The sequence below is a fragment of the Prunus avium genome, chromosome 2, assembly GCF_965620075.1.
Source record: "Prunus avium chromosome 2, drPruAviu1.hap1.1, whole genome shotgun sequence".
NCBI lineage: Eukaryota > Viridiplantae > Streptophyta > Magnoliopsida > Rosales > Rosaceae > Prunus > Prunus avium.
Window position 1 is genome coordinate 1,901,528 of NC_142285.1, and position 25,121 is coordinate 1,926,648.

Here is a 25,121-nt window from a genome sequence, read left to right on the forward strand (position 1 = left end):
CTGCCAATTTGTTTTCTCTGCATATGCCAGCTGTGGTTTTCACGGCACGGCCATGGAAGCACTGCAGGTTTTGAGTATGCGCATGATATGTGAAGAAGATGGTAGCTTTCCAGAAAAGGCAGAATTTGAGGATGACTTCATCTTTGCTGAAGACACGGAAGCTGAATCACGAATAGTACAGCTTTTTAAAGGTTCTGAAGAGAACCTTGCTGTTGCCCTTTTGAATCTAACATGGTGCGCCGTGCTTGGCTTCCCAATTTCATGGTCACCTAATCAAAGCCCATGGGCCAGAAGACTGTCATCTAACTACACTGCCAGGAAAGGAGCTACCTAATCATGATTTATATAGGTGGCATTATGACTCCAGTGAGTTTCCCTTTATTATTATTATTATTTTTTGTTGTGGTCGAACGAAGCGTAAGGCCTCCTCGGGAGGAAGGGGAGAGGGTGAGAGGCACATACGAGGTCTTGATGAGGGTGTTAAATACCTAGTGCAACTAACTAATGTTGAATTAAAAAAACAAGATCTCGATTTATTAGATTTGTATCAGGTGATGCCCTTTTATCCTTTTTGTTTCATTACGTTATTTTGTAAGTTACTGCTTGTATATTTAAAAGGTGAAATCGTGCTGTAGCTCTCCAAACAAGATCAACTGTGCCTAGGAGGAGGAGGAGGAGGAGGCATGTTTTGTTGTTGATTTAAACAAAAAAGCACAAAAAAGCATTGATATTTTCTTTATGCTTTTATTCTTTCGCAAGCTTGCTTTGACCGCTATCTTCTGTTGTCATTGTACTTTTGTTATGGTTCAAATCAGTGATGCCAGTGCGGTATGAATCCGCAAGGGAGGAGGCATTTTCTCCGCAGCTTAGAATGAGTTGCTCTCCTCTATGGAGGGAAAGAAGGGTGCTGCTGGCAAATTCTTTAAATATTCTCTTCCGATCCACATCTAGGGGTTGTCAGACAAAAAAACTTGTAAAAATAAATCGATAATTTTATCATTCACAATTTATGGGATAAACAACATTACAAATTATAGTTGTTCACGATAAGTTTTCAAATTTTTGTATGAAAACGATAATTGGATTAATTAACAAGATGAATGTTTACATCTCTCAATTTAAACAACCAAACTATCACTCAATTATTAACTAAAGTACAACCAAAAGATGAGTAATGAAGGGATTTAACCTCATTCTTGGCAGATATCTAAATTTAATTCATATCATGACAAAATACAAATTGCTTTCACAAGACGATACGAATTTGAAAGCCATAAGGAAATTTGAGACTTGAGGGTAAAATCTGGTTCGGAATAGGAAACAAAATAAAACAAAAAATAAATAAAAAAACATGAAATCAGAAGGGAGGAACGTTGCTCGACACTGCAGCACAAGATACCACACTTGGGATACTGAAAGCTCTCTCAACTGCTGAAGTGTCCCACAAGACTTGAGCACACTTCGAACCACACTCTTCCGGCACTCTTGCAATTTGCCAGTACTCTTACAACGTCCCTGTTCCACAAAAGCTATTATCAACTGAATAGAACTAGAATGAAGTTTATGCAAGTGTCGGATATAACCAAGCACAGAAAATGATATTGCACGCAAACCAGAAGCCGTAACGCCATATAAGCGCTTAAAGAACACTTGGTCATGTCCGTTTCAGTATTTTATTTATGCTCATGAATACGGTTCAAGTGAACTTCAATTCTCCTCATGCACCCCGTTCAAGGGAACTTCATTTCTCACACGGGACCTGAAAAGACAAGGAAGAAGGGAGAGTGAGTTGGGAATTTATTTCTTTAGAAAAGGACTAAGAAACAGAGATGTACAAACCCGAAAAATCTGCCCTCTTTGTTTTTGCTTTTCTGTATAAAGGAATAGTATTCAATTTCAAACTGGCTTAAAACGGTGAGGCGTCGCATCCGTTCGGGCAGTGATGCTGAACTCTGAATTGAAAGCCATTGAAGTTATGTGAGGTTCTCTGTCTCTTGTGGAAGGTAATGCCAACCTAGTGTCACTGTCTGACATCTTCAATTCCAAGATGACAAAGCACTACTCTCTCCACCCAGCCATCTCGCTACACTGCATGTTCAAAAACCAACGAAAACTTGTTCAAAGTATAAACCAGCACAGGAAATGATAATGCAAGCAAAGAAGACAGAAGGATATGATGTGGTAAATGAGTATCAAAGACCACATTCAACAGAAAGAGTATGACATCCTACCAACAATGTACATAACCAAAGAAACAAAGAACACAATTAACTTCATTCCTGGTAGATCAATCTGAATTTCATTCATAAATACCAAAAGCGGCGTACGCCTTTCTTCAAGGCTTACGCCTATGTAAGCCTTTTAGGAAGAAGATGAGTCAGAAAAATGATGTCGTTTGGCCTGGAATATGAAAACACAACATTAAAAAAAAAAACATTTTTGGCATCTCTGAGGTGATTTTCTAGTGTTTTCTCCAGCAAGATAGTGGCTAGAACCACAGTTACCGAAATCGAGATGGAGTGGGAGAGCCATGGAGAGAGAGAGAGCCATAGAGAGCCATGTGAGCTTTGAAATTGGGTCAGAAGTGGGAGAAATTATACAATACACGTGGTAGTACTGTACTATTGTATAATTTCTCAAAGTAATCCCTGTAAACTTTATTGACTGCACATAAGTAGAACACATATCTTTGGTATGTCATAGAAACTGTCGACATATCAAGAATATACACAAGAGCTCTTCTCCTCAATCCGATCCCTCATACACTCATTCTAGATGGGGTGAATTCTTTTGTGTGGGTTGGCTTAATCGGTTGAGCAGGGGCACTTGTATTTATATGCATATTCCTAAGAGTCTTGCCCATCAAGAAACTCTTAAGAAGTCCTTATTGCATTAGGTTTATAACTTCTAATCCACAATTAAGATAGGAATCCTTCTAGCTCTTATATTAGCCTTAAAACACTAACTTTAATAGAGCTGCAGGTTTAGTTGTATTTGAACTCCTAATTGATATCAAGTCTTAGAATCCTTTGATGATTATAAGACCACACTTTAATGGGTTAGACATCTACACGTCTAACATTCTCCCACTTGGTCTAATGATCATCAAGAACTCAATATCAATTACTGTAAGGCCTATGGAATTCAATTCAACTATAATTCCTAATCAAGTCACTGTCAATCAAAAGAACATGCATGGAACTATCAAGACTTATTGAACATTTCTATATTTCAAGGTCTTTACAATTACACATACAAGCTCTCAAGATCACATGAGACTTCCGTCAAGACTAGAATGCAGAATGATCATGACCAAACTTAATTTGTGTTTACAAAGGTCACTTTCATTCATACGCCCTCCCTTTAGAGATTACCAAGATCTCTCCTTAATGACTCTGGTATGAATTCATGTCTTATGCAGTGACTGTAGCTAGCTATACTGCATGATGACATGTAACTGGATTCATTTGTCAAGAATAATAAATATAAAACTGAAGTCACATAATTTATTAAAAGAATTGAACCAAACAGTAGTAAACAAAATAACTGAACTGTCTCCAAGAAAATAACGAAATTAAGTGGAATAAAACTCAAACTCCCACTAATTCTACATATCAAAACTTAACGGCATAACCATAATTGTAACAAGTATGAAACAACCTTATTCAATGAATCAATGAACCACTGGAAAAAAAAAATTCTTTCTTTTGCCTTCTCCCTTACAAGCATGAACCAAAATCCAAATGCTTATTAGCAATCACAAATTTCAATTGAAAAGGCAAAAGTCATTGATTAACTACTGAAGATTTGAACAAAACTGCATGAAATAATAAGAACATATAACATACGTAAACCAAACTTTGTTCTTATTAGCCTTAAAATCCTTAATGCAAAACTAGATTGTTAAGCGATTAATCAGAAATATCCAAATTACCGAATACATCCTCAAAGAAGATCATTAAACGCTCCCACTCATCAAAACATATATTTTGCATGTTACAAAATTGGATCAATACCATATAAAATGAATGAATACATTATAAAACTTTATCGCAGTCCAATCCTTAGAGTTGGAGTTCAAATTTAATTTATTCAATTCTTTCTCAAACAACACTTTACATGTAAGTTGCATGTAGATGAGAAAAACAAAAACTGTAATTGAAGCATTCAACTTTATTCCACTCGTATCTTAAACACCGATATTCAATTTTCTTTAAGCAATACAAGTAGAAAACAATAAGCATGGTAAGAATTTTAATAGCCAAAACGAAACAGTCAGTCATCCAAACAGTTCCAAGTATGCTTATTAGTACTCAGAAAACTTCAATGTGTCAAAAACCAGAAAAGATAATAAGGTATTGAGTGTGAAGCCCAAAACTTTACATTCACTTCTCCCACTTGGGCAAACACTCACTACTTTGCTACTTCAATATATAGTGCACCAATAACCTTATGATTAGAAAAACTGTGACAAAAAAGTGTAAAAGAACTTTCAAGGCGGGCTCCTAATGTACTTCACAGTATAAGCCTAAATGCACAAAACTGTCAAGAAATTTCCAGAAATGATATGTGATTACTTGAGAATTTACCATAATTAATTTATAAATCGGATTAGTATCAAATTTAATGCAAACAAACTAGAGTCATTAATATTCAAACAGAAAAATTAATGAGTCGTTTTATAGCTAATTAAAAAGTCTGAAATTGACCTACAAGGTTACTCAGAAAATCTGTCAGCACATACTTTTCCTGAACACAGATCACTAATAAAATTCTCACAAATAATCTATACATCCAATAATCACGAGACTTTGCAGAATTCACGAAGACACGTATATGCTCAACATATCAAAAATTCAGTTCATTTGAAGATCTTTAAGTGAGTCATTCAACAATCTTTATTCATAATGCAGAAACTGTCAGGAAAATTCCTGTGCATCTGTTTCAACTTTATAAATTCACCAAAAATTCAATTCTCAATATATTTTCATGAATTCAGCGTCTAAAGAAAGCTTAGAAAAAGATCCTTATCGCCTAATTTTATCACAAATTAATTCGTACTACAACATTATGTAAATAGACATCATAGCAGCATGGTTCAAAACTGGAAAAATTAGTTAACTATAGAATTATGAATGCTATCAATATGCTCCTCAAAATTTAATTATCCTTATTTCTAATGCAAGATCTAAACTTCATATAGCATGACATTTTCCTCATATTAAAACAAAAAAGTTTATCCAAAAAATTTGCCATGCAAAACCCAAGTTTTTCTTTAGGTTATCATTCAAAATTATCCTTTCTTGGGTGAAACGATCATATTTCTTAATATCAAGCATGAATACTATATAACATGACATATAATTAGACGTCGATAAACTGAGAATTGAAAACTATAATGGCAATAAAATGGTGATATTCCTTAAATGCAAGTGATATAACCACAATTAATACTTGTAAATATATATTCACAAGGCAAGTTTGCCTTTATCCAATACTGAAAGCATCAAATATAACACCAATCATGCCTCAAAAACACTTGCAGCAGTGCGCCATACCATTTAAAACAAGCCAACTTTATTTTATTTCATTCTATATGACGAACACAACCTTACAGATCAATCCAACTTTACTTGATTCAATCCAATTAAATATGTATCAATCCTTTTACACGTATGAATCAATCCAGCTGTATGTTATAAAACAGTCACTTGATTGCATATGAAAAATAGCCAAGTATCAAAACATGTCCATACATAACCAAATAAGAAAACACAAATTTTTGATCAATCAAGTCATAAATACCAAAATTGCATACATTCTATGAATATGCATAAACCTTGATGTGAACTAATAGTGATCAGAAACTGTAGTGTAACTTGAGAGAATATTTGATATGAGAAATTAATGCAATCAATTTTTCATACTCATATCTCCTTTATGTGATCAACCAAAAATCTATTTCTTTGTCATACCATTAACTTTCATGACTATTCAAGATCACCAATATCAAATTATCATCAACAACTTAAACATGTTACAATCCGTATAACAAGAACAAAAATTTGTATGCCAATGGAGTTAAGGTTCATTGTGACATAACTGAAATCTTCCAAAATATATCATACAATCAATCTGTCCCCATATCCTCAATCAAACATAATTAATTCACACCTTTGGGTAGAGAATTAAACATGTTTTCAACACTAGGACATGAACATACACGAATTTCCTGAACAAAGAAACTCCCACATCTTTGGACTGAAGAAATTCCTTGCTAATTCATGCAGTTCATCTCCCATGCTGTTCCATTATAAGTGTACTCATGTTAAACCACTCACATCTTTGGACAGAGAGTTTTTAACACGCCTTCACCTACAATGCCAATTATGATCAATTCCTTAAATCCAGAAAACTATTAATGATTGAGTTGCTTTGGCTCACTCAACCATTGCGAGAATATCTGTAGACTATGATCATAAAACTTCCAAATATGATAAAGTTAAAACTTTATACTTTTATCACATTTAATAACCAATCTTATTAGAATCAAAGGTTCTTTAATCAACTAGGTTGCTTTCGCTCTTTAAATTGAAACAAGAACTCTTGAAACTTTGATCTCAACCCTTCAAGCATGAACGAGAAAAGCTGTATATCGAAACACGCTTAACAAAATATGTTGGTGTAATAAAGGTTAATAAAACAATACATTGCTTCTGTAACTTTCAGTTTTAGGTTTTATCCTTCTGGTTTGGTACTTTATAACCTTTCGCATATGTACACTTTTATGCTGATATTAAAACCTAGAACTGAGTTAAATTAATCATGGAATAAATAAATGAATTTCTCCAAATAAGTCACAGAAAAACAGTTCATGACATGCGATTACTTAATCAACACAAAACATGCTTGGGTCAATTTAACATCAATGACTGAAGCTGAAACTAAAAACCCCAATTTTATCTTAAATATATATATACTTGTGTATGTATTCTTTTGCCGCAAAGAAAATACTTATCCAACTTATGAAATTTAAGCATGCTTGAGGAGATATCAAAACTGAAGCCATGTTTATCATGCTGCAAAATTTGAGATTGAAACTAAAACCATATACATGCTTAAGTCAATTTCCATAGGACCTCAAAACTTTTCCTTAGTTTGCTTTATTATTATACATTATTAATGGGAAGAGATATGCCGCATAGATGTTGATAAGTCAAAAGGTAAGTCAAACGAAAACAAGCCAACATCAATCTGCATGTTAACTAAGGATACAAATAAAATAAAAAACACAAACTTTATGTTTACTTTTAGTGAGGCATAAAACCATGGACAACACAAGTCTGTTGAAGCCAATTCAAAAGCAGCGCAATCAAGTTAGATTCAATAAAAACGGCCATACCTCAAAATCAGAATAGTGGATCTTGTCAAGAGGTAGCAAAAGAGGAAGAATTGTCGCCTTATTAATTCCAAAGAGCCGTATTGCAGAGTAACAGAAAAGGTGGGTAATTTCTATCGGTTCTAAAATATGCAGCCTAGGCTCTGATACCACATGTAAACTTTATTGACTGCACATAAGTAGAACACATATCTTTGGTATGTCATAGAAACTGTCGACATATCAAGAATATACACAAGAGCTCTTCTCCTCAATCCGATCCCTCATACACTCATTCTAGATGGGGTGAATTCTTTTGTGTGGGTTGGCTTAATCGGTTGAGCAGGGGCACTTGTATTTATATGCATATTCCTAAGAGTCTTGCCCATCAAGAAACTCTTAAGAAGTCCTTATTGCATTAGGTTTATAACTTCTAATCCACAATTAAGATAGGAATCCTTCTAGCTCTTATATTAGCCTTAAAACACTAACTTTAATAGAGCTGCAGGTTTAGTTGTATTTGAACTCCTAATTGATATCAAGTCTTAGAATCCTTTGATGATTATAAGACCACACTTTAATGGGTTAGACATCTACACGTCTAACAATCCCCTCTATCAAAAACAAAAAACAAAAACAAAAATTCATGATTTTCCTTTACTAGCACCCAAGTAATTGGGGCAAGGGTAATTTCAATTAAATTTAAAGAAAGGAAACAGATAGAGTCACTGATGACCCATTTTTTGGGTTAATTCTTCATCAGCTTTGTGAAGAAGCAACATGACTGCTTTTCATAGCATTAAAAGACACCAATTTCGTTTTAACGTTGCAGTGGATTTTCCTTTTAATCCTAGGAAAACCATCTTTACTGCGGTTGTTGAGTGGGTTAAAGCCGCTATTGGCTCTGGCAAGAAACCTGATAGAGTACTTGTCTTTTTGGCTTGGGCACCTCCTACAATTGGTCAACTTAAGCTGAATGTGGATGGTTCTAGAAGGGCTGCCACTAATATTATTGGAGCAGGAGGTGTTATCCGTGACTCCTCAGGTGACTGGATTGCCGGGTTTGCTGTGAATTTGGGCCAAGGTCATATCTTGGAGGCTGAGGTTTGGGGCCTATATTTTGGGCTAAAACTTGCTGTTGAAAAAGGTGTCACTAACCTTGCTATTGAAATGGATGCTGCTGTTGCTGTCTCACTTGTTCAACAAATCAATTCATTGCAATGCCATCCTCTTGCTGCTTTGGTGCATAGTTGTTGTGATCTCATGCGACAAATTGGAACTTGTCACCTTGTCCACATTTACAGGGAAAAGAATTGTGTTGCCGATTGTTTGGCAAACTGGAGTTATAATCTGGATTTGGGAATTTGCTTCTTTGATGAGGCTCCTGTCTGGGTTAGCTATCTGTTGATGGATGACTTACTTGGTCTTGCTAGGCCTCGACTCATGTGCGGGGCTTAGTTGTTTTCTGGGGGTTTCCCTTATTTCACCAAAAAAAAAAAAAAGACACCAATTTCAAAAGCCATAAGGAAATCTGAGAGTTAGAATTATCTAAATTCATCACATGTACAACTGAGTCACTTGTATGATCAAAGCCAGGATGCCTAATCAGTTTCTTCTTTTAATCACTGCATATCCATGAAAGAAAATTAAGAAACAAAACCGAATGTTATTATCATGTCAACATACCAACAACAAAACAATGTTAGGATCAAGGGCTCATCATCTAATACATACATACCACTTTATTGGTGACCTGCTGTTGCACAATCTCAGTCAAGCCATAAAAGTTTTTAGTGGGGACCCAATCTCCACTCACCCAATCCTTAATATTTATGATTATCTGAAAAAGAAGAAAATGAACAAGCTGAGGTTGGTTGCCATTTGAATGAAAGTGTGAATGCAAAAGAAAGAAATTAGTTAGAAAAACGCACCAATGCTGATGTTTGGGATGTGAGCAATCTTGGACCAGTCCTCACCTGTTTCTTTCTGGCATCTTTGCTTTAAGATGGGGGGGCAACACCCAATTATCAACCGTTGTAATGAGGTGAGGCAACGAAGCCCTTCTGGGAGTGATGCCAAATTAGGGCAATCCAATATCCAAAGCAACTGAAGTGATTTGAGGTTGCCCATCCCTTCTGGTAGTGAGGCCAATTTCGGCAAACTCCAAATTTTCAGTTCCCTTAAGGAGATGAGGCATCGAAACCATTCTGGTAGTGATACCAAATTAGGCCAATGTTCAATTTCAAGCGCCCGAAGTAATGTGAGGTTGCAGATCCCTTCTGGTAGTGATGCCAATTTAGGACAATTTGAAATATGCAATCTCTGTAAGGAGATGAGGCGACCCATCCCTTCATCTGGTAGTGATGCCAATTTAGGACAATTTGAAATATGCAGTCTCTGTAAGGAGATGAGGCGACCCATCCCTTGATCTGGTAGTGATACCAAATTAGGGCAATCTTTAATTTCAAGCTCCTCAAGTAATGTGAGGTTGCCAATCCCTTCTTCTGGCACATATTCTATATCCTCAACGCTCCTAATATACAGAGATTTTAATTTGGAGGAGGGAACAAAGGAGGAGGGAAGGACCTTCCAGCTGCTGCTCTCTAACTTCAGTGTATCAAGATTTGGGTACAGTGGCATGGAAGTTAGGTTAGGACATTGCCTTATATTTAAAGTAGAAAGACAAGGAAAGGAAGAAGCTGAAGCTGAAGCTGTTTCATTCCTCCACCATCCCTTGAGATTAGGGCAACTAATTAGATCAAGACTCTCTAAGGAGGGAAAGAAGGTCGTCGATGGAGAAGCAGCTGACATCATCATCTCACTGGCAAAGTCCTTAACCTTGTCTTCTGATGATATGTACTCCAAATTCCATAAACAGAAAAGCATAAGACGCTTAAGAAAAGGTAAATCATCCAACGGTGGAAGATGTTGGCATCTGTCACAGTAATACAATCGGAGATTAACAATATTTGTGAGAGAATGAAACCAACTCGCAAGCCTCTCACCCGGGAATCCTTCCACGACTAATTGTTTTAGACTTGAATGGGGCTGCAGCGCTTCCATTGACTTAATAATTACATCACTCTCCTCCTCAATCGCATCACTATTTACTCTTTCAACACGCATCCAATGTAAAGTCAACGAATAGAGATGTTGCTTCTCCTTCAAAACTGCACCATCATAATTCAATTCTAACACCATATCTTGCTCGCACCTCAAATTTCTAATCTCCAACTCTCCTCTTAAATTCTTCAACTTCCCCAACTCACTGAGCCCTGCACTGTCCCTCAACATGGAATTATTTTTGCTCAAAACAAATCTACTCAAAGTACGAAGACAAGCCAAATCACCCAATCCATGAGGAATTCGAGCCAATTCATAACAGCGTTCCAGAATGAGATGCCTCAAGTTGATCAATTTCTTGATATCTCTAGGCAATTCCACAAGAGACTTACATCTTGAGAGATCTAGTGTTTCCAAATTTTGAAGTTTGACTATCCAATTTGGAAGTCTCTCCATTTTTTTGTTATCACTAAGATCAAGATATCTTAAATGTTTCATTTTCCTAAGACATTTTGGCAATTTTGTAATTCCCAATTTATTCAAACTCAACGTACGCAATGACTTAAAATTTGAAGCAAGTGTAGCACAAAATGACTTCTCCTGCCGCTCTTGTCTTAGGAAAAGAAAAGTCCGCTTCAACTTTAAAGCAATTCTAGCCCAAAATGACCTCTCCTGCCACTCTTGTCTTAGGAAAAGAAAAGTCCTTAGCTTATTTGATTCCAGCAAGGATGTTGGTATCTTCCATTTCGACAAATCAACCTTAAAATCGAAAGATACATGAAGAAGACATTTTGCATCAAAATCAGTCTTATTGCGATCTATTATTGTGCTTCCCTCCCCTGCCACTTTAACAGCAAGTTCATTCATGAGATCATGCATTTTACAGCTTTGTATTATACCAAACTCATCTTTTTCTTCTTCTTGCAAAAAAGATCTCCAAACTAGTTCGTTATAATATGCATAACCAACATCTTCCAAGCACTCATTAGGATTTGAAGACTTAACAAACCCTTGTGCCACCCACAGCTTAATTAAATTATGTACGGGAATCTTATAATCAGGCGGGAACAAACTACAATAAGCAAAACAATGTTTCAAATGTGATGGGAGAACATCATAACTCAGCTGAAGTGTTGGTAAAATATCAGTTTCTTCTTGCCTTATTGTTGAAAGCTTGTTATTCTTGAAAGCTAACCACTCAGTTTCTGGATCTCTAGTGTACAACATCCGTCCTATGGTCCTTATAGCAAGCGGAACCCCCTTACATTTTCTAGCAATCTCCTCCCCAAGGGCCTTAATGGTTGAACTCGTTGGCTCTTTTCCATCTTGGAATGCCATTTTCTTAAACAAATACCAAGACTGCGCTTCACTTAAGCCCCTAATGTTATATGGTTTAGATGTGTCTGTTATTTTTGCAACTATTTCACTACGAGTGGTTATTAGTATTTTGCTACCTTTTGCACCACCCAACAACAAGTTTTGCAAGCCAAACCATTTTTCACGATTCTCGTTCCAAACATCATCTAACACAAGGAGGTATCTCTTCCCGTCTATTAATTTCCTCAGTTCTTTTTGCAACTGATCAATCTCAAGACTTTTGGCTATGTCATTAGTTGCAGATTGAATGATTTTCTTAACTAGTACATCCAACTCAAATACATTAGAGACACATATCCACATTTTCAGCTCAAAATAAGTTTGGACCTCTGGATCGTTGAATAAGAGTTGGGCAAGTGCAGTTTTTCCCAATCCTCCGAATCCGACTATGGAAATGATTGATACATTCTCTTCAGAGACGGTATCAAACAAGAGTTGTTTAATTGCATTTTTATCTTCATTTCTCCCTATAATAGTTTCCGTAGGGGCAAAAGAGTGAGTTACCCTTCTAAATCGTGTATCTTCACGACTCACTTCTAAGTGAAAGTTTCTACGAGATGCAATCACATTAAGTCTCTCCTTAATACTTTTAATCTTATGACCCATCTTTAGCCGAAAAGCAAGCTGGTTTGAGCTAGAGAAGAAGATGCATACCTGCTTTAACACTTGATTATTTCCGGGCATCATTTGTCTCCACTGTCCTTCAGCATAAAATTCATCTAGCACGTCATCAGCTTGATAAACAGCATCTTCTAGGCTTTGAAGCCACAATTTGACTGCATGAGTCGCTTGCTTTTGCTCTGCATCAAGAAGAACAGCTTGGATTTGGGCAACTGTCTCCTCAAGCTTCAGGAGCTCATCTTTGACACCCCAAATCAATCCCATCTCTTGGAACGCATGGGAGGTCAACCTGCCAATGATCCCTTCTGCAATGTTGAAGAGGACTCCTTCTGCCATCGCCTTGATGCAGAATAAAAGCAGAGGTGAATTAATTACAAAAAATTCAAGTGTTTGTTTCAAATGGTGATCGTGGAAAATGGATCATCATGGCTAGTCTTATATATAAGGCCCTGTAATTCGCATCTTTCAAGTAAATATTGGTTAGGCAAGGCATATGATTCTAGCCTACTATGTTAGTCTAAAGAATTTGTTGCTAGCAAGCAAAGATTGGTAATAGAATTAGGATCACACTTGATCTCAAGTAAAGCAATTGGAGATTAGTGAAGGACACATGCCTTGCCTCCCTTGTTAGCATATGATTCTAGCCTAAAACTTCCTACAAGTTTGTACCACCCATATACTATTCCCTGCAAGATGTACCACGTGACCATACTTAATTAAGCTTCATTCTCATCGGAGAAATATAGAGACACTTTACCACGAGTTGAAGTAAAGAATATATCCTACCTAAAACTTATTTCTCTGTCTGTGGGTCTGATTTGATTCTTGCCACTGGCCTAAGATTGCTCACATCCAAATACAAATACGTTGATATTTATACGTCTAAAGATCAAGATTCAAAACATGGTGCTTCTGTTTGCTAACTTGTTCTACTGAACACTTTTTGGACTTATCAGATACGCCAACCTCACTTGTTGATTTTCTTCTTTGCTGATTCATATGACATACCATCGGTTCCACCAAAAACCTAAAGACATACCATCTGGTACATCTCAACCAAAGATGATTTGGTTGGAAAATATAGCAAATTGGGGTAGTATAGTCACGTGGTACATCTTGTACACGTGTTATAATATAGATGGACGACAACGGTTATTTTCCTCCCTTTTAGGGAATAGTATCAATAAATATCCACTTATATTATAGCACGTATACAAGATGTACCACGTGGCTATATTACCATAATATTCTATAATCACTCTAGCTCTAGAGAGAATTAATTAATTTCCAAGGGCTTCTAAGGCACTCTATAACAAGTGTATTACTTGTTTATCCATCTTTATTCCTCCACAATTAACCATAAATGAAACAACAATTTCACTATTTTGGTAATAGTACTTGTTTTTTCTAATACAAAACAATATCAATCAAACAAAGTAAGGACTTTTTTTCACCCAAAAAAAAGTAAGAAATTTTGGAGGAAGAACCAAATTGGGTCAGCCCAACATTGCTTTGTTGCTGCAAGAAATTCAAGTGGGGAATTCACTTTAAATCTGCTGATCAGCTTGAGCTTGAGGAGGTTCTTGTCCATCAGAGTTCATGAGGGCAACTTCAGCACGTGTTTTAGCTAATTGGCATTCTGTATCTTGTATTTGTTGATGTAATTGGGAAATAACCCCAACGCAGCCAGAGATAGGATCCTGTATTCTACACTGAGCCTCATAACGCAAGGTCTCTGCTGCTTGAGCTCTTAGATGGGGCATGAGTTCCTGATAATTAATCATGAGAAAAATCACAGTTAGAGATTTAAAACGAGAAACCAATAGATAATTTTAATGAAAAATACCTTTTTAAGAAAAGAACCGAAAAAAAAAGGCTTCAGCTCTTCAAATAGATCATGTCAATTAGATCATGAAATTATTTACAAGAAGGCCAAAAATACATTGCTTTAATAAGCTACTACAATTGTTGCATTAAAAATTTCAGAACATGACCTTCTATTCATTTCTTTCTCAAATATAATGTCTTGCTCCCAATGTGCCTTCTCTTCTCCCTCCCACATCGTACTATCATAGTGTGGTAGTATCCCAAACTAATCATGTATTGTCATTTGAAAAAATTATCACTCGTGGTACCCTGGTATAAATAAGTTTTTACGGTGCTTATCGCTAAGTAATAAAAATAGTAAAGTGTCGAATGGGTGATACTACCTGGAGCATTTTGGCAACATTGCTGGCACCATAGATTCTATGAACAGAAGCAAATCTTTGAGGATCACTGGACGGAAAATAGGGAGAGAGTATGCAATCTGAAGGGCATCTCCTTCTCAAATACTTGCACCCAGCACAACGACCAGACATATTCATTTTGATCAAAATCTAGAGAATGATATCAAAATCTCATTCACATATATTTTCTCAATCTTTTTTCTGAAGAAGATCAAATCTTAACTAGATTTTTGGTGTCTTGACTTGAGGTATTTGTATTGAGGGCTGTGTTAGCTCTAGCTAGAGAAATTTCCAACGGCTGCTTTTTTCTTTTTGAAACTGAAGACTTATAAGGAAATGTTCTTGGCATGGTAATACTAGACTCGTAATTAGGGTTTGGTTTCTCATGTAAATTTCTTTTTTTTCATATCGTAGTCTTCCATTCAGGAAACCAATACCTTTCTTTTATTCGACCTGCAACTTTATTTTGATTGGACCAAACCCGCTATTTGTTTATGGAAACTAACCGGATTGAGTTGACTGACTTTCATTTCTTTCTTAGTTTTGCCACAGCATGCTGCATGTGTAATAAGAAAAACCAAAAGTCACATAACCAATTATTTGCAGCTCTTCTTTTATCCCGGCGCGCTTGATATATAATAATCCTCAAGTTGGAGAAGATATTAAGCAGTGAACGGTTAAAAAGAATATATGTAACATCGGAAATTTGACAAAATAAAATACAGTATATAATGAATGATCCCACTATTAATATCACCAAGAACTTTTGTGATAAAACTCCTCGGTGATATTGGTAGTGAGACCATTCATTATATATTTTATTTTATTTTGTCAAATTTCCAATAAGAGACATTTTATTTTATTTTGTCAAGCTGAAAAAGGTCCAAGAGAGAAGATTAAAGAGAAAGTTGTTATCTTACTCTATTAAACAAACACCAAGAGGCCCATGAAATGCACGCACGCGCGATTGGAATCATGAAAGTTAAACGAGATTCTAGTTTACTTTCTGTCTTATATCCCCGAGAGAAAAATAATAGTAACACCAAAAAAGAAAGTGATGGCTAGTTCAAATAGCTTGTGAAGCAAATTTGTTGAACAGAACAAAAGGTAGTGAGAGTACAGAACAAAGTTGCCACAAAATTCTAAAACTGTAATAAATTACTGTTCCACTGACAGTCCTCAGATCTCACATAAAAATAAGTTATGTTCAAAGTAGTATTACATGAAATTCACCCTTCTTACATTACAATAAATAAAAACATATTCTTTTTTAACCTCCTATCATCTACAGACACTGTGTAAGCTTCAAATGGACAAACAGTTGACCGAAAGAACGATAAGAACAAAATATAAGACAATTACGTAACTCCTCCCACCTCTCCAGCTTTAATTGGGCGAACAAAATAAATTTGAATTTGAATTTAACGAAAGTGACTTCGTCTTTATGTCTAGCAGTTGATTCCACACTGCTCAACATCTGGACCAGTGACTCTTGTGGTAAAGGGATCAACCCTCACCCATAACAAAGAGAAAATCGAAGCAAGCAGAATCGACCACACGATGACAATGGTAGGAGTACGGTTCTGGCGTCCCATGAGACCTTTGAGGAAGGGATATAAATGGACGATCACCCAAAAGGCAAAGAAGAGCTTACCAAAGAGGGGACCCCATGACTGGTAACCACTGTTGATGGCATAGGATATACCCGCAACAACTCCCACCAAGTTTATGATGAGGAGAGTTGTTGGTGGGATGAGAAGGGTTGTCCATTTAAACATGTAGAGTTCAGTAAAGTCCCCGTCTTCGTCTGATGCCTTGGAGGTGACAGTGAAGTTGGTGTCAATACCAGCAAGGACTTTGAGGAGACCTTGGACGACGGCAAAAAGATGGGCTGAAACACCACCAATAACCCAAAACTGTTCATTTCTCCACCACTCATCAATTCCGACACCACTCCACCTCATCTCTAGAATACCAGTTGCAAAGATGGAAAGAAAGAGGGAGATGAACCATATACTCGCAATGTTGCTAATCTGCAAACAGAATGAGCCAAAAAAATTAGTGAAGCCGTACAACTATCTTTTAATAAAATTTCACAGTACACGCAAATTGACTTGCAGAAGATATATATTCTAAGGTACATCAATATACAAAACCTATCTACTCTTAAACAAGTAGAGTTGCACTAGCACCCCTGCACTGAGAAGAGAGACTACATTGAGGCCATGTTTGATAGGGAGGATTGGATTGGACTAGCTTGGACTAGTAAAATGCTTCGATTTCATGTGCAATCAAGGAAGAATGCGGGTCTTCTAACTTGGAGGATTAAGGTGGACTATTCATATGAGATTGATGTCTAAAACTTATCCCCACTAATCCCCTTGAAAATGGTGGGATTAATAGATAAGTTTTAGGCATGAACCTCTTATGAATAGTCCATCCTAATCCTTCCAAGTTAGAAAACAACACCCATACTAGTCGTTGATTGCACATGAAATCTAAACATTTTACTAGTCCAAGCTAATCCTCCCTCTCAAACATGGCATGAGAGGGTTCTCTATAAGGGCAACAAGGTAAAAAAAAAATTAAACAAAGGCCGAGAGAACAGTCTAGCAAACAAGGAAATTATGATGACAAACCTGTGGAATGATGAACTTGTTCGTAAGAAGACAGACAGCTGGCAGTGTACAGTACATCAGAAGAGGTATGGAAGTGATTGGGTAAATGGTAGTGTTGACATATGCAAATCTCTCCAGCCATTTTAGCCTACCGCTGTAACCATACCAGATAGGACAATGCCGACTAAGAAGAATTTCCACGGAACCCAAGGCCCATCGAAGCACTTGGTTCAGACGATCTGAAAGATTAATAGGAGCAGACCCTTTAAAGGCTGGGCGCTTAGGCATGCAGTATATAGACCTCCACCCACGGGCATGCATCTTGAATCCCGTGAGAATATCTTCTGTGACAGAACCATAGATCCATCCAATCTGTGGGAGACAGATAATCATCATCTTAAGAGTGAACAAAAATGAGGAAAAGAAACAGAAAATAAAAGGAAAACCATGGTCCACTGAAATTTTCACCCAATAGCAAAAGCTTTCAGGATGAGAGAATACACAACATGAGCAGACTAAGTCCATTGAAGATATCAGTAAGAACTGTATTTGGTGGCCCGCCTTTGTTAAAGTAGGCCATCATAAGTACTTTATTTTTTTTTTTAAAGAATGACTGCTCCTAAAAAATATTAAGAAAGTATAACCAGAAAGCGAGGAGGAAAAAGAAAGAACATCAGAACGTATATGAAAATTTATAAGAATTCGCTAGGACTATAATTTTCTTATGTGTAACAAGTCTCCACAGATACAGGCATATTTGACGCATGCCAAATTAGACCAAGGTAGTTCAATATTTACAAAACCACAGTTTTCCACGCAGCCAACATGTTTATAGAGACAATTGGATTTCAAAGGTGATACTTGTAACTACATTTGCAATTATTTCCTTGTTGCAATGGATGCATTGAAAAGAATGTCATACCTCATTTCCCCAATCAGTTTTGTCTTCATATCCACAGCTGATAACATGAATAGCTTCTTTAAGAAGAGTTTCTGGAGTCGCAGATTGAGGAACACCACCGTTCTCCATCAGTGTGGAGGCAACAAAAACGGCAGACTGACCAAACCTCTTTTCCAGGCTCATTTGAGACATCAATAATGACTTCTCATCATCAAATCCAGCACCTGATTTTGAAAATGTGCATATGAAATGTTAAGAGTCCCAAATAATAGAATTAACAACGGAAACAACAGAAAACAAGCAAATTTCCTGCATTGACCCATGATTATGCCACCTAAAAGTAGGCATGATGTGTAATCGACTACCTCAATTATATTAGATGAAATTATGTACAAGCTAACACAGAGAATACACGGCAGTTGGGTTTAATGATGAGCATTTCTACATGTAAACTAAAAGGAGTACATTATTATACAGTCCAAACCACTCTTTCTGGGAGGAACAAAGTATAAAACCGTACAATTAGTTAGACATTGATATGAAACATTATACCCAGAATGTTCATCAGATATGCTGCCATAAATGAGACATAGCATAAATGATATATACATGCTACCCACAAAGATGACTCAGTCAACTTTGTAGTAAAAATTACTCAAGCACTGTTTAGGTAAAAAGCTAAAAAAGAAACAGAAGACTGGCAATTAGTATCACTTTTCCATCTGTAGTACTATACTCAATAACCCCTTTACACAGCCCAAAACAGATGCGACCCATACATCTACTAATGATACAAAACAGAAATTCATAAATTACCTTCCACCCCCTCTTCAATATCCTCTAGACTGAAAATCGGCACAGTAGGATCCACATGCTTGTTTGATTTCTTCTTGTCTGAGCCCTTTTTACTTGATTTTGAACCCTTCTTCCGTGATCCTCCACAAAGTGAAGATACAAACCCAGCTTTCTTATGCTTAGGCTTAACAGGAGGTTCATAACCATACAAGGCTGTTCTATTGAAGACACATCCAGTACCCACATAAACCGGACCTTGAATGCCATCTAAACCTCTCAAGTTAATCTGAAAAGAAGGAAATGTATAAACATACAAATCAGGCTATGCAAACCCACTGTGCAAGACTTGTAACTACTTAATACAGAAATCTCTTTTCTGTGATGACTGTAAGGATGGAGAACTTACATCAAAGAAAACAGTATTACGATTGGCATATCGATCATTTCTATCAATACCATCAAATCTCTGTGGAAACTGAACATAGCACACATTTTTTCCAAGGTTAGGATCCATTAGAAAGCACATAGCTTCCCTCAAGGCCTTACTGTTGTTAATGTAGTGATCACAATCAAGATTCAACAAGAAAGGTCCATTGGTGAGGACTGCTGATACTCGAACCTACAAGAGAGTTGTTTTGACCATCAGACGGAGACAAACCTAATTCTGAAGAGAAAAACTAACTCTAAAAATAAAAATAAAAAATACGCACAAGTGAATTCATAGCACCAGCCTTCTTGTGATGTTGGAAACCTGGACGCTTTTCACGAGAAACATAGACTAAACGTGGCAGTTCATTACCATCAGCATCGAGCCCTCCACTTTGGCCTAAGAAAACCTGAAAGGTGGCAAAATAAACACAAATCTTAGTACAAAATGATGCTGATACAAGGAATCATATAATTTAAACTTTCCTTCAGCATTCCGAATGAGCTATCAATCAGTATCAACTTCAATAACTAGCCCCCTGAAGCATAAAGAGATTTGTCACGCAATATATAGCAACCTGAATCATTCCTGGATGGTCTCTAGTATTATTTCCAGGCCATGGAGTACCATCTTGCATGATCCATCCTTCTTCAGGTATTTTTGTGGCCTTTGCAACAAGCCCATTAACACGAACTTTAAATTCTTCATATTCTCTCTGAAACCAAAAAGGGAAGAATATCAATAAGGAGCAGCACTGTTTTTGAAGGGGCAGAGTGAATGGAGCAGCTATTTAGACTTGTATGCTGAGGACTTACCTTCATCGCTCTACGCTCTTTGACGAATGATGGTTGAACTTTATCCTTCAAGTAATCAATCTTCTGTGTAAAGTACCATTCAGGAGCCCGAGGCTCAATGGCATACTTCTTGCAGAAAGGGACCCATTTCCTAGCAAATTCTGAAGTTTCAGACAGAGCTTCAAACGTCAACATTGCTGCTCCATCATCAGAAACATAGCAGGAAACCTTGTCAACTGGGTAGTCAACTGCAAGAATAGATAGCACAGTATTTGCTGTCACCATAGGAGGCTCCTTCAATGGATCGACAGTACTGACAAAGATGTCAACAGCAGCTAACTGTGATGGTTCTCCTTCTCGGTCATATCTGAAACCCAAACGGAATTGGAATTAAAACTCAAAATACAAGGACAACTTCAAAGCTGAACTGACACTGCTACTTGACACATTTTATCACTCATATATAACTGAGGTATAACTGCAAAGAAATTTTTCCCACCTCAAAGAAAGTCTGTCAAGATATGTTTCACGATTTACAGGGAGCCATTTGGGGAACTGATCGAATATCCAGGATATTGCAAACCAAATCTCACATATGACTGATATTAACCACAGAGCGTAGGCATTGGGCACAGGATTTGTTAATCGATAGTGCAAGAAAATACAGAGGATAACAAGCCGCAGAACAATGACCATCCGGTAAGGATTTATTCTAGATGATGGAATAGAGACCTTTCTGGAGAGAGGCTGCCTTGCTTCATCATTCCTGCAAAATAGAAGAGTATATATATGAAAATCAGCTCTTGCTACACTGTTATTAGATAACAAGGGAGAAAACATGTCACTTAAATTAGGATACAGCAAAGTTATGTGCTACAGATTACTATGTTCACAAATACGGGTATAACAAAGGTTAGAGTTGAATTTTCATGTACCAGGAAAGCTTATGTAACCAAGACAAGTAGCAAGTTTTAAGGTTCTCGGCCTTGCTAAAAACTATCAACAAACCCAGATACTAAAGCAGCCTCAATTATAGTACAGAGAACAATAAGAAATTTCTCAGTTCAATCAAGACAGAACCCATAATAACAAGTCGTCAACAAGCACATCAGTGCTGGTGTCTATATCTCCACCTGACATTGTATTAGATTTTGAACACTGTGTTCACAACTACTGATATAAAGAAGCTTTCCTAGCCTCCCCATTTCTTATTAGATTTTAAATTGTCCTGGTGCAGTAAACCTTACATCCCCAAAACAAGAACAAACTTTAAATTTATGTGTCTTGGCAAAAAAAACACTATTAACAAGACTAGACACAAAAGCAGGCTAATTATAACTACAAAGGAAAAGAAAATTCAAAAGAAACAGAACCCACAATAAAGAGTCGTCCACAATCACATCGGATCTGGCGTCAATATCTCCACCCCCTCTTTCTGAAGTAGCTTGGCCAGTGCTCATTGGAATAACATTCTTCTCCTGCTTCATCTTCCAGCCATCCACTCTCTCTTTCCAAGCTACATTTCCAATCCCAGGAGAACCAAACTCCCTCACAGGATCGACAACCCTTATATTAGCTGCAAAAATAATATAATTAAGGACCTTGGAACAATATTGGCAGGAAACCACATAAAGAAACAGAGAACGCGTCACATAAGAGATGTGGAGAGACATACGGGATTGATTTACATCTGATGCATAAGGAATAGGATGGGCACGCTTTCCAGCACCAACTCCAGGAGATGCCATAGAAAGGCGCTCTGGTGATGCGGCAGATAGTTCTCCGGAAACCTAAAATTGGCAATTTGAAATGGTAAATTCCAGTACAAATTCCACGTTAAGAATGAAAATAGCTCTCCAAATGTATTGGCCTACCTCTTGTCCATTGGTGAGTAAAGGGATATGATTGTGAGAAACCTCTTTATCGTAATTTGGAGCCCCAATATCCTCTCCTCGGCCATATGTCATATGCCAGCTCAACATGCGCTCCGCAATCTTTTGCTTCTCATTTTGATTTTCTGAAGTATAGTTGAAGTCACTGGTACCATCATCACCATCACCATCCTCTTCTCTATCGCCAAGAATTGCAGGACTTCCTAAAATCAACCACACACAAAAAATGAAGTAATTACAGCCACAAAATCGTGATAAAAACAATCAATGTCTCGCAATATAGCAATAATTCAAGAAGATGTGATGAAAAGTTCTTTCCCATCAATTAATCAAAGAGAACTTCCAAATGAAGTTAAAACCTCTTGCGTGTATAGGAATATCCTTTGGCATGTGTATTGGTATAGAATAAGCACAAATTCACATTCTATAAAATTAAGTAGTTTGGCCTTTTTTCAGACAGATTTATGACTGTAACATGTATAATCAACTCAAAATCTAATGATAGACACAATCGAAGAAATCCAGATGTCATCAACTTAAACAGAAAATTTTGGAATAGCAAACAACTTCACTAAAAAAATTTCCACGTGATGGAAAATAAAGAAATTAAACTAATTAGGAATCTTACTAACCTTTGTGCCTCTTGTATCTGGTTTTGCATTGAGGGCAAGACTGATTCCCATCCTTCCTCTCGTACTCATAGCACGGCCTACAAACAGGAAAGGCACAGACGTCGCAGGCAATGAATGGTTCCCCATCTGCAGTCTTCCCAACATTATCCCCACAGATCTGACAGACCTGACCCCCCAGGCTCTTGACGGGCTTTGCCTAAGTAGTTAAACATGAATAAACAAAATTTAGTGAAATGCAATGATGATGACTGTCATGACGATGGTCATGGAACTGGTGCTGGTCGTGATAGTGATAGTGAACAACCAAAATTAGTTACAATATCAGTCCCTTCACACACTCCTGGAATCACAACAATATCCACTCCAACCATTTCACCCATTAGGGGAACTTTGTTGCTTTCTCCCAATTTCTCATCGAACAGAAGGAAAATTGCAAAACCAATAGAATGCTTGGGATACTTACCCCAGTTTCTCCTTCTGACTCCATTGACACCCTCTCCTTTGCTTAGATGTGAACAATGGATCACAATGCTTGTTAAGTCTCAACAAGATCTATACATGCTCTCAGTACTTTTTTTCCACTTCAAAATCCCCAGATCTGGGTTAAGCACCTGGAAAAAGGAAGGTGAAATCAGATTTTGCACCACTCAACAAGCAATCTCTGCACCATAGATCAATTCTGAAAAGTGAAAATTTCTTCGTAAATGGAAGAGAACAAGGGGAAGTAAAATTTGAAACTTTGGAGTTTCCATTATTAAGAAGCCAATCACACTGAATAGTTTATTCAACTCTGGAAAATTAAAATACGGCTTTTCCTCGGTTTTCTCGGCAACCAAACAGTTCGTAATTTGTGACATCCAGTGCAGAACAGCACAGTCAACATTTCCAAATCCTATCTTTAATGTAAGAACAACATAAAGATGAAGAATAAAGATAAAACAAAAACTGATCAAAGCTAAAATCCGCCAACAACAGAAACACACCTTACCTCAACAAGAACCGATCTTTATCACTAATCTTTTAAACAGGAAACCCAATTGAATCCACTTGCAAATAAACCCAAATCGATCCAATTCTCCACCAGATCTCAGAAAAAGAGAGAAATTGAAAAACCCAGAAAACAAGTTCACTGCTTTGGAGACCAAAGATCAGAGAAGAGACAGAGAGAAAGGGAGGGAGTGATTTTATTGACCGACTGAAGCAGACAAAACCACAATGCCAATCACAACTCTCTCTCTAAAAAGTGTCTCACTCCGTGTATAGCTGTAAATGTTTATATAATAATGGGTTGGTATAGAAGGAAATGGCTTCAGAGAGACGAAAGAGACGGAGCAACTACAAGCTTGTAGACTCTCTCACTACCCAAAGTCCCACCGACAGTCTTAGATACAGAGCTGCATTGGTTGTATTGTACAAGAAGAAAACACATCCACTACCTCAATAATTTGATCTTCTGATTACCTCATAAAATTGCAATTTTATGTTTAAAAAATGTGAAATTAATAAAAATTGCAAAACAAGAAATAAAAGTAAACGCAAAACAGTTCTAGGTTGTAGCATGTAACAGCCGAGCTGGATGACTTGTGAGGTTATTTTACTGACAGTGTTTTGTTGTCTGTCTTAGAAGACTTTGGATTTGCCCGAACAAAAAAGGACTTTACAGTTGTCCACACGGTACAATAGTGCTGGTTTTTTTTTACCATGGTTAATTAGCTCCTGCAACCTCACTCCTATTTTTTTTTCCTATATAATGTTTTTTTTAATACAAAGAATTCCTACATAATGTTTATGGTAAGAAGAAGATAAATGTTTTACAATATCTGTTTTTATCAATTGATTTATCTGTCATTTCTTTATAAAAGAAAAATATTTGAACTCCTTGTATGAAATAAGCTTCTTATTTTTATTGAAATATTTATGTATTAAACTGTAATTTGCAGCTAAAAAATCATGTGGTGCTACCATGCATTATAATTGATCATACAAATTCAGGAATTTCATTATGAAAAGTAAGAAAACACTATTACTAATCAATCGACTCTTAATGTAAAAAAAAAAAACACATTATATAAACATATGCATGTTTTAATATGCTTAACCTAAATTTGTATTTAGAAATTATTTCCAAGTATTCAACAACTGTGTTAGCATTTTATTTTTATCGGAATAATGGTTCTTTTTGGTAATTACGTAATCAAATAGTGTTATTAGTATCTACTATTTTTAATCATTTACCAAGTATATGCATAAAGAAAATATGATAAATGAATGAAATACACAAGATGCTGAATTCCCCTAATCTCAATCAATGTTGCTTTATTTAACAAGCAAAACACATGCGCCATTCTTTATTTATTTATTTCATCTTAACATGGCATTCTAATGCATGCGTCTT

General features: G+C 36.6%; 3 protein-coding genes across 14 annotated transcripts; all 3 read right to left on the reverse strand.

The window, feature by feature from the left end:
* Positions 1–1,168: 1,168 nt before the first annotated feature.
* On the reverse strand, positions 1,169–13,077 carry LOC110762435 (disease resistance protein RGA2-like). 11 transcript variants are annotated; one of them, XR_015833752.1, is made up of 6 exons: positions 9,310–13,076; positions 9,117–9,218; positions 8,537–9,003; positions 2,015–2,088; positions 1,840–1,952; positions 1,169–1,759 (listed from the first exon to the last, which is right to left on the reverse strand). XR_015833752.1 is itself a non-coding variant. In XM_088248781.1 (2 exons), exons 1-2 carry the CDS (start codon positions 12,773–12,775, stop codon positions 9,202–9,204), a joined length of 3,483 nt encoding a protein of 1,160 aa, XP_088104907.1. In that variant the 5' UTR covers positions 12,776–13,076; the 3' UTR covers positions 9,113–9,201. The 11 variants fall into 11 exon arrangements, 1 of the variants encoding a protein (XP_088104907.1); XR_015833749.1 differs by having other exon boundaries at positions 1,169–1,515; positions 1,614–1,759; positions 1,840–2,088; XR_015833748.1 differs by adding an exon at positions 7,403–7,568 and having other exon boundaries at positions 1,840–2,088.
* Positions 13,078–13,986: 909 nt separating this feature from the next.
* Positions 13,987–14,805, reverse strand: LOC110762424 (LOB domain-containing protein 23-like). Its single transcript, XM_021965063.1, has 2 exons — positions 14,650–14,805; positions 13,987–14,208 (listed from the first exon to the last, which is right to left on the reverse strand). The coding sequence occupies exons 1-2, from the start codon at positions 14,803–14,805 to the stop codon at positions 13,987–13,989; spliced, it is 378 nt and encodes a 125-aa protein (XP_021820755.1).
* A 991-nt stretch (positions 14,806–15,796) lies between these two features.
* CEV1 (Cellulose synthase family protein) lies at positions 15,797–24,141 on the reverse strand. 2 transcript variants are annotated; one of them, XM_021965064.2, is made up of 15 exons: positions 23,715–24,141; positions 23,190–23,337; positions 22,727–22,922; positions 22,077–22,297; positions 21,878–21,992; positions 21,580–21,778; positions 20,702–20,968; positions 20,224–20,569; positions 19,986–20,123; positions 19,692–19,817; positions 19,388–19,600; positions 19,003–19,267; positions 18,208–18,410; positions 17,307–17,657; positions 15,797–16,700 (listed from the first exon to the last, which is right to left on the reverse strand). In XM_021965064.2, exons 2-15 carry the CDS (start codon positions 23,211–23,213, stop codon positions 16,116–16,118), a joined length of 3,249 nt encoding a protein of 1,082 aa, XP_021820756.1. In that variant the 5' UTR covers positions 23,214–23,337; positions 23,715–24,141; the 3' UTR covers positions 15,797–16,115. The 2 variants fall into 2 exon arrangements, with proteins under 2 accessions (XP_021820756.1, XP_021820757.1); XM_021965065.2 differs by having other exon boundaries at positions 23,710–24,141.
* Between the last annotated feature and the right edge of the window lie 980 nt (positions 24,142–25,121).

Bases quoted from the DNA above. Each gene is read 5' to 3' on its own strand.
- LOC110762435 (XM_088248781.1), bottom strand. From the start codon at position 12,775: ATGGCAGAAGGAGTCCTCTTCAACATTGCAGAAGGGATCATTGGCAGG.
- LOC110762424 (XM_021965063.1), bottom strand. From the start codon at position 14,805: ATGAATATGTCTGGTCGTTGTGCTGGGTGCAAGTATTTGAGAAGGAGA. The intron at 14,209-14,649 runs GTAGTATCACCC...ATTAATTATCAG, and splicing joins ATGTTGCCAAAATGCTCCAG to GAACTCATGCCCCATCTAAG.
- CEV1 (XM_021965064.2), bottom strand. From the start codon at position 23,213: ATGGAGTCAGAAGGAGAAACTGGG. The intron at 20,969-21,579 runs GTGGGTTCTGTT...TCTATTTTGCAG, and splicing joins ATTGTGGACGACTCTTTATT to GAATGATGAAGCAAGGCAGC. The intron at 17,658-18,207 runs GTATGACATTCT...TGTCTCCCACAG, and splicing joins AAACTGATTGGGGAAATGAG to ATTGGATGGATCTATGGTTC.